The sequence below is a fragment of the Phyllostomus hastatus genome, unplaced genomic scaffold (assembly GCF_019186645.2).
Source record: "Phyllostomus hastatus isolate PE091 unplaced genomic scaffold, TTU_PhHast_1.1 phas_scaffold_129, whole genome shotgun sequence".
Lineage (NCBI taxonomy): Eukaryota > Metazoa > Chordata > Mammalia > Chiroptera > Phyllostomidae > Phyllostomus > Phyllostomus hastatus.
In genome coordinates this window covers 10211188-10220648 of record NW_025334009.1, presented here as the reverse complement: position 1 = coordinate 10220648, position 9461 = coordinate 10211188, and the positions used below count along the sequence as shown (strand labels likewise).

Below are 9461 nucleotides of genomic sequence, written 5' to 3'. Positions count from 1 at the left end.
TCATTCCCCTCTAAGGGCTGCTTTTTTTTCCCCTAAGATTTTATTTATTTATTTTTAGAGAGGGAAGGGAGGGAGAAAGAGAGAGAGAGAGAAACATGAATGTGCAGTTGCTGGGGGTCATGGCCTGCAACCCAGGCGTGTACTCTAACTGGGAATCGAACCTGCGATGCTTTGGTTCGCTGCAGCCCGTGCTCATTCCACTGAGCTATGCCAGCCAGGGCTAGAAGTCATTTTGTTTCTTCAAGGTAAGGACACATTAGAAGGGGCTAAACATGGGCGGGGTTTCTCTGGGTTTCTCCAAGGGAGGTGTTACTATATAAGCACTCAGCAGTATAGACTCGGAGAAGAGATTAGCAACAAAGATTCAAACTAAGGTAAGTGTCAGTAATCATTCTTGGGGAAGAAGGACATAAGTGGGCAGGGACACATTTATGTCCTTGGGAAACGGGCAAAGGAAAGGCCAATGTTTCAAAGGTCTGAAATAAGAGGAAAATTTTTTAATCTTTTCCTGTCCCAGATGACAGAAAACCTGAAGGCACTAGTGGCTTCCTGTGGCTCTGGCTGAGGGAACTGTGTTTTAAAACGTATTTGGGGCAAGTACTGAAATGAAATGAATATCTTTAAAAATGGCTAACTGGCTTAGATTTCAAATTCGAGAAAGGTGGCATGGTGAATACAGGTGTCTGAATGTTCAGCAATCAAATGCCTTGAATAATAATAGATCTAGATAGACATTGCCTACAGTGTGTACCTCAATTTGAGAAAAATTATCATTTTTTAAAAAGCTTTTATTTATTTATGTTTAGACGGAGGGGAAGGGAAGGAACAAGAGAGGGAGAGAGACATCACTGTGTAGTTGCCTCTCACACCCCCTGTACTGGAGGCCTAGCCTCCAGCCCAGGCATGTGCCCTGACTGGGAATCGAACCAGTGACCCTTTGGTTCGCAGGTTCACGCTCAATCTACTGAGCTACACCAGCCAGGGCAAAATGATCATTTTTAATATTTTATTGAATTTATTGGGGTTACATTGGTCGATGAATCACATAGGTTTCAGTACATCATCTGCATGTTGCATTGTGTGCTTACCGTCCAAAATCTAGTCTTTCATCATTATTTACCCCCACTTACCCTCTTCCTCTTGCCCCCCTCCCTTCCCTCTGGTAATCACCATACTGTTGTCTGTGTCCATGAGCTTTTTTTGCTTAATCTCTTCACCCGTTTCAGCCAATCCACTACCAGTCTCCCCCTGACCGATGTCAGTCAGTTCTTTGTGTCTATGAGTCTGTTTCTCTTTCATTTCTATATTGTGTTCATTAGGTTCCACATATAAGTGCAATCACATGGCACCGGTTTTTCTCCTACTGGCTTCTTTCACATAGCATAATACCCTCCAGGTCCGTCCACGCTGTTGCAAAAGATAAGTCTGGCTGAGTGGTATTTTATTGTGTAAATGTCCCACAGCTGTTTTATCCACTCATCTACTGATGGGTACTGAGGCTACTTCCAAATCTTGGCTATTTTAAATAACGCTGCAATGAACATAGGGGTGCTTATGTTCTTTGGAATCAGTGCGTTGGGTTTCTTTGGATAAATCCCCAGAAGTGGAATCACTGGGTCATAAGGCAGTTCCACTTTTAATTTTTTGAGGTAACCCCGTACTGTTTCCCACAGTGGCTGCACCGTCTACATTCCCACCAACAGTGCCTGAGAGCTCCCTTTTCTCCACATCCTCGCTGATATTTGTCATTTGTGGATTTATGAAGAATAGCCATTCTGACAGGTATGAGGTGGTTTCTTGTTGTGGTTTTAATTTGCATTTCTCTAATGATTAGTGACATTGAGCATCTTTCCATATGTCTGTTGGCCATCTGTATGTCCTCAAGTCCAAAGTCTCGTCTAGATATCACCTACAATAAAACAGGGATGGGTGAGACTTGAGCTATGATTCATTTTGGAATTTGGGGAGAGGGGCGAAAACATTTCATCTGTAACAAAGCTCTAGGACTTCAACATAGGAATCAGGGGTTGGAGGACACACTCAGTCGTATTCTTTAAATTAAAACATTTTTAAGGTATGCCTGTCTCTTAGGTGCCTGTGCAACCAGGTCCCCCTGCCTCGATGGATTATACGCTCGAGCCCAGTGTGACAGTAATTGACTACTACTACCCCGACAGCCTCTCAAGCCCCTGCGATGTGGAAATTACTCAGACAGAGGGCAGGTTGCTTCTTGCTGTCTTTTACTGCCTCCTGTTTGTATTTGGCTTTCTCGGGAACAGCCTAGTCATCCTGGTCCTTGTTTTCTGCAAGAAGCTGAAGAGCATCACAGACATATACCTCTTGAACCTGGCGCTGTCGGACCTGCTTTTTGTCTTCTCCTTCCCCTTTCTGACACACTATCACCTCCACCAGTGGGTGTTTGGGACTGTCATGTGTAAGGTGGTCTCTGGCTTTTATTACATTGGCTTCTTCAGCAGCATGTTTTTTATCACCCTCATGAGTGTGGACAGGTACCTGGCCATTGTCCACGCCGTGTATGCCATGAGGGTGAGGACAGCTAGGATGGGCACGGCCCTGACCCTGGTGGTGTGGCTGACCGCCGGCATGGCCACCAGCCCACTGGTGGTATTTTATCAAGTGTCCTCTGAAGATGGCGTCCTAGAGTGTTACTCATATTACGATCAACAGACTGTAAAGTGGAAGCTCTTCATCCACTTTGAAATGAACATCTTAGGCCTGTTGATCCCATTCACCATCCTCCTGTTCTGCTACATTAGCATCCTGCACCAGCTGAAGAATTGCCAAAACCAAAACAAGGCCAAGGCCATCAAGTTGGTGCTCATCGTGGTCATTGTATCATTAGTCTTCTGGGTCCCCTTCAATGTAGTCCTCTTCCTCACTTCCCTGCATGACCTGCACGTCCTGGATGGGTGTCTCATGAACCAGCGGCTGACGTACGCCACCTATGTCACGGAAATCATTTCCTTCGCTCACTGCTGTGTCAACCCCGTTATCTATGCTTTCATGGGCGAGAAGTTCAAGAAACACGTCTCGGAAATATTTCAGAAAATTTGCAACCACATGCTCCTCTACGTAAGAACAATCCCCAAGGAACACAGGGAGAAGTCCTTACCTTCTCAGCACTCCTTCCGCTCCTCCAGCATGGACTACATTCTGTGAGCACACGGCCCCTGGACTGGCCGCCGCTTTCGCCGCCAGGCCTCCTCCAGAGACAGACGGGGTGTGTGCTGCGCTCTGAGTATCCCTTCACTCTCAGAAAGACTCTTACACATACCCTGACCGAGGATCAAACCTGCAACCTAGGCATGTGCCCTGACTAGGATTCAAACCTGTGACATTTCGGTTTACAGGACAACATTCCAACCAACTGAGCCACAGCGGTCAGGGCCAAAAAGGCATGCAGACGATTACTGTTAACCTAAGAGGCTGCCAAACTGGGATTCCAGAGCGCCAAGTCTCAAAGCGGTGGGAGCCCCATCCTGTCTGCTGGATCAGCCAGCGAGTCCCCAGTCTTCTCACCAGTGCCCCCTGCTCCCCGGGCAGGGCTGCCCCGCTGCGTGGCCTGGAGCAGGCTCAGTTTTGGAAGACAAGACTGTGAGCGCAGCCAGCACCCCGGGAGGGGCCGCCGTGCTGGACGCAAGATATAGTTCATATCAAATGCAGTCCTACAGCTGCAAGTCAGTCTCCTCCACTTCCAGAGACTGTGGAAATAGTGAATATATTATGCCATTAAGCATAATATTTGTTTTTTTTCCAGTTTTCTGAGTGTCTTTATGATATATGAATTTAAATTTTATCCAACGCTTTTTTTTCTTATCACTTGAAGTGATCATATAGTTTCTCCATTATTCTGTTAATGTGGTGAACCACATTGATTGATTCTTAGCTTAAATCAACATGTATTTTCCCTGGGGGAAAAATGGCCTCTTGGTGTGATCATTTAAAAAAAAAATCACCAAATTCTGTGTGATTTTTGTACCTATGTTGACAAGAGATATTGTCCTGAAATTTCTTCTTCTTACAATGCCATGGTTAGGTTTGGCCTCCAAAAGTGTGTTGGGAAGTATTCCCTTTTCTGTGATTCTCTGAACGAGTTTTTATAAAAAATTGATATTATTTCTTCCTTGGATGTTTGGTGAAAATCATTAGTGAAGCTGTCTGGGGATTCTCTTTGGGAGATTTCACACTATGCATTCAGTTTCTTTGGCAGGTAGAGATGATTCAGATTTTCTATCTTTGCTTGTCTCAGTTTTTGAAAGTTGTTATTTTTAAGAATTTTTCCCACTTTATCTAAATTGTCAAACGTATCCGTCTACAATTCTTCCTAATGTCCTCACATAGTCTGTTTTAATGCAGAAGGATTTGAAGTCATTTCCTTTTTCCTGATTTTGGTCATTTGTGCTTTCTCTCCTTTCCTGGATCAGTTTCATGTTCTGGATCAGTATCACTTTTACTCATCCTTTCAATGAACCAGCTTTTGGCTTTGTTGAGTTTCTGTTTTTTGTCTTTTCATTAATTTCTGCTCCTATCTTTATCTTACCTGTTTTCTTTGGGTTTCATTTACTCTTTTATTCTAGCTTCTTGAATCTTAGATTATTGATCGTCAACAACAAACAAATAAAAAACCCTCTGCAACGGGGCCTAAACATCCTTGCAGAGCCAGCCTCGTGCATCTTCCTCATCCCTCGTGCCCTACTGTCCCATCCCGGCCTCCATGGCCGCCTTTGAACCCTGGACATTGGTCTCTGTTCTGTGCTCAAATGGTTCTCCTCCCAATTTTTACATGTATTTCTACTTTCCCCCCTGCCCTCTAGATATCTGAGGGTTAGCACTTTCACTTATCCACATCTTGTAGCTTTATTTTATATTTTATACATGTATTCAGTGTGTTCTCAACTTCAACTGTTATATCTTTTCACACTGGCACAGTGAAGCGTCAGTCAGCACTTGCGGAGCTGAAATGATGTGGGCGGGAGGGATACAGGGACAGGGCAGGGGGACTTTCACATTTTTAGACACTGACTCTGAACTGGACTCTTAACAACTATTTTCTCATTTATCTTCAAAAACTCTTTTTTTTTTTAAGAGAGGGGAAGGGAAGGAGAGAAAGGGAGAGCTACATCAGCCAATTGCCTCTACACATACCCTGACCGAGGATCAAACCTGCAACCTAGGCATGTGCCCTGACTAGGAATCAAACCCATGACATTTCGGTTTACAGGACAACATTCCAACCAATGGAGCCACAGTGGGCGGGGCAAAAAAGGCACGCAGATGATTACTGTTAACCTAAGAGGCTGCCAAACTGGGATTCCAGAGCGCCAAGTCTCAAAGCTGTGGGAGCTCCACCCTGTCTGCTGCATCAGCCAGCGAGTCCCTGGTCTTCTCATGAGTGCCCCCTGCTCCCCGGGCAGGGCTTCCCCACATTGTGGCCTGGAGCAGGCTCAGTTCTGGAAGACAAGACTGTGAGCGCAGCCAGCACCCCGGGAGGGGCCGCTGTGCCGGACACAGATGGATGGACCAGCTCTGTGGTTGACCTGTGACTTGGGGAGGGGTCTCCTCCAGCTGCTGCCAGACTGCTGCCTGCCAGCATTTCTCCACTCTCTGACCCAGTGAAGACCATTTGGAGGAGCTGACACTTGTAAGGTGAGATGTGCCTCTGGGTCTCGAACCATGCAGGGCCTTCCTGAGTGGACATCAAAAGGGATGCCTCGGAACGTCCTGCCATGGGTGCTGCTCCTCCAGTTACAAGCAGGCCTAAACCGAGCTTTCTGAGTGTCGAGGAAGTGGTCTATAAGATAAGGATGATGACGACGGTGACATTCGCCGTGCCTGCTTCACAGAACTGCCTGGCGTCTAATCTGTAACCTGCAAACCGCTTTGGACGCGTGGAGGTTGAACGGTACAACCATAATCCGAATGCACCATGCACGGCTTGTGCTAGCTGTGTGACTTGGAGTGGCTTTATTTTTGTCAAACTACAGATTAGTTTGTTGTGTATGTTTTCACCACAGGATGAGGGAATTAAAATGTCTTATTGACGTTTTATTGGGAAAATAGTTTTGGGGCGTGGATGATAACATTTTTTTAGTTGAGTTTATTGGAAAACACTTTCTCACAAACACTTTCAAATAGTGTTATAGTTCTGATGTCAGTGTTTTTTTTTTCCTATGAAATAAGAGGGTTTTTGTGGTTTTTTTGAGTGATTGAAGCTTCTGAGATTAAATGACTGGGTTAAGGTAGCAGGACCCCAATAAAGGGTAAAAGTAGCAACGACAAATTTCATTTTGTAATCTTTTTTTTAGCTGTGTGATTTTGGGCAACTTACTTTCAATGTTTGGTGCTTCTGTTTCCTTATAAGTTAAATGCATAACTTTGATTTAGGGAAAAGGGCTACACAGGATTTCGAAGCTGTGTTCTAACGCCACCTGCCAGCCATTGGGTAGCTCACAGAGATTAAGAGTTGCCTCCATAGGACGGAAAGAATTCCTCGGGCTCAAGCTTTTGGCCAACCCAGTCTCAGCCAGACTCCCCAGGGTCCCGAGGCTTGACCAGAGTACAGGTTTCCATGTGCACATCTGGCTATTTCATCCTTCTGCTTCTAACTCTCCCGGATACAAGTCAAATTCTTTAACGTGGCGGCTCGGGCCCCACGCTTTCTCTCTGGCCTCCTCCCTTGCCTTCCTCTCCTCCCGCTAGGCATTACCACGTGCACAGTCTGGGAACCTGACATACTCTCTGTCACCTCTGGTCGTTTGCACAGGCTCTGCCTGGTGAAAACAGGCCGTTCTGTTGAATAAAGGCACGAATTAATGAGTCAGACTGGAATCGTATCAGGCATAGTCTGATATGGCATAGTCTGACGCGGCATAGGCAGGCATACTCTTTTGGGCTTTTCAGGTTTCAAGCAGTCACCTCCAGCCCTGTGTAAAGGATTATTCCCCACCCGGTGCCAGCCAGAGCCCCGTCATGGTGGGCTGTATAATGAACTCATGGAGAAGGCTGTGGATGTCGTGGGTGTGACTTCCAGGCTATCGACACTGCTAAAAGAAGCAGACCCTGCTAGGATTGCTAACGCTGTCCCTGGTGAGATCCCACCCCATGTATCCGGAGTGCTTCACCCGGGCTGCAGGGGTGGGGGATGGGGCAGGTTGGGGGCTGAGTAACGCTGATCGGTCGGCAAAACGTTGCTTGTGCGCACGCATTTTCTCCCAGGTGCTCTGTGCCCCAGCCCCTCTCCTGCGTCTCCGGCGGGGCGGGGCATCGTTAGCCTGAGAGCCAGGTACAAAGCAGCCTGGATGCGGAGAGTCTATGCTCACAAGATATTAGTTCAGAAGAAGAACTTGGAGGCCACCCAGTTCAACCCACTCATTTCACAAGTGAGCAAACTGAGGCCTAGGGAGGTGACACAGCGGATGGACCAGAATCAGGACCCCCGGACTCCTGGTTCAGGGCCATCTCCACCCCTGTCCCCAGTCACTCCTGGAGTCTCCTGACACACCTGTCCACCCAGACAGGTGCAGCATGAGTAAGGAATGGGGAAGGGGAGGTGCCTGGGGTTAAAGGTCAGTGCCCTCACCCTGGTGCATGGCTGGCAGCTCAGAGGCTCTGGCAGTGGGCAGCACTCGGGGTTTCACGCTGATGCTGGAGGCCCCCAGCCGGAACCCGCTGGGCACCGGGTGCATGCTCCCTCTGGTGGCCAGTTTGAGCTGAGAGCCTGAATTGGGGGAAGAACAGACGGACAAGAATGGCAGAAGTCAGGTAACATTTAAAGGACAGGAGGAGGCCGTTGGAAGACTTCTAAATTGATACACTAGCCTGTCCTTAGAAATTTTGCTTTGAGATTCTTGGCAAAAGTGCAGGGGCTTTATATCAGAGGCTTTACCCTTGACTTCTAATGAAGGTGTCTAACCCACCCCAAGTTCCCTGGAGGTCATATTGTACAGACACATCTCTCTTAAACAAACCTCAGGCCTGTGGGGGTTAGAGGAGGAGGCCCATTTCCTTATTTTACAAGAGGGATTTTGGCCTGCTTAATCCACAATCTTCCAAAGTGAGGGCGTGCCAGATTAACATTGTTCCTGGTTGATGGAAACATCCGTATCCTGATTTCATGGGTGGTGCCTCCTCCACTCCGCCCCTCACTCACACTGCTAATCTCTTCCCCTCCCTGGAAGCTGTTCTTCCCCCTCAGAGGATTCTGCGCCCCCCCCCCCCCAAGGAGGTACAGATGGAAGCTGAGGTTTTGGCTTTCCCGGGGACCTCCCCCCAGTCAGGTGCTGACCGCCCTGGAGACCGCTGCCACCCCGAGGGTCAGTTTCCAGCCTGAGGTCCCCGCCATGGGCTCGATTGTTCTCTCTAGATTTAAACAACGGAAGGCACCCCCCTCTCCCTCTGGATCACAGAGATGGAGAGGCTGGGCTTTGAGTATGCCATCTTCCACTGTGACTCGGAGGAGAAGGGTATCTGCTTGCTCCAGCCTGGCGCCCCCCCTCTCCTCCAATGGGCTGCCTGGGCGAGGCTCAGAGCACCACTGCAGCCTGCAGCTCAGATGGGCTTTTCCTGGTCAAGGAGCAGGGAGGAGGGGAGACACCAGTGGGTGGGGCCCTGCTGCCTCTAGCAGGTTCCTGGTTACTGCAGCCCAGGGGAACGTAAGCCTCATTCCACTGGCTTCCCGGGCAGGGTGGCTCTGTCAGCCCCTTAGCCACCCCCCTGAGGTATGACCTGTCCCCGTGAGGGAATTCTTCCTGATCCTCCACCTCCTCCATGGTGGTGGAATAAGCACCTTTAGAAGGTGGACATTAAAAGGGTGGAGGGTGGTGGTTATTGTTGCTCAGTGACTAGTATATGCCAGAGCCTGTACCAGGACCTTTGGCTAAGTTAATTTAATGCTAAAAAGAATTCTTAGAAGGAGATCATCCTTTTTCCTAGCTTACAGATACAGGAACAGATGTCCCAAGTGGGAATGTGACTAGAGTCACATGGATAGAAATGTGGGGTTCATGGTGGGTCTCTGGGCATGCAAAGCCCATCCTGTTTTTACGGCATCATTTCATTTCCACCTGAGACTAACCCAGGAGGATACCCATGCCTCCCCAGAAGCTGAGATCCCGGCCAGCGGAGGGGTGGAGGGCTGCTCCTGCCGCCGGGAATAGCTCACTCCCTTCTAAGCAGGTGCTACTTGAATCACACAGTGTTGCTGTCTCCCGCTTCCATCCGTTGCTCTCACTTCTCTGCTCCACGCTGGGTGATGCCAGAATCGGGTCCTGGACCGCTGGGACCCTTCAGCTGTTCGCCTCGCCAGCACCTGGTCATGTGCAGCGGAGACCTGGGAGATGCTTTCTTTCTCTCTCTCCGCTTGTCTGGTCCTGCAGGATTATCCATGGTGGTGCTCTGGGAACCACGAGAGACACTGTTACAGAACAGACAAGGGGGGCCTG

The 9461-nt window shown here is 48.5% G+C and overlaps 1 protein-coding gene across 1 annotated transcript; it reads left to right on the top strand.

Moving 5' to 3' along the window:
• The first annotated feature begins 1728 nt into the window (after positions 1-1728).
• LOC123830485 (C-C chemokine receptor type 8-like) lies at positions 1729-4736 on the top strand. Its single transcript, XM_045856785.1, has 2 exons — positions 1729-1782; positions 2092-4736. Exon 2 carries the CDS (start codon positions 2122-2124, stop codon positions 3178-3180), a length of 1059 nt encoding a protein of 352 aa, XP_045712741.1. The 5' UTR covers positions 1729-1782; positions 2092-2121; the 3' UTR covers positions 3181-4736.
• The last annotated feature ends 4725 nt before the right edge of the window (positions 4737-9461 follow it).

Coding starts and splice junctions, on each gene's coding strand:
- LOC123830485 (XM_045856785.1), top strand. CDS start 2,122: ATGGATTATACGCTCGAGCCCAGTGTGACAGTAATTGACTACTACTAC.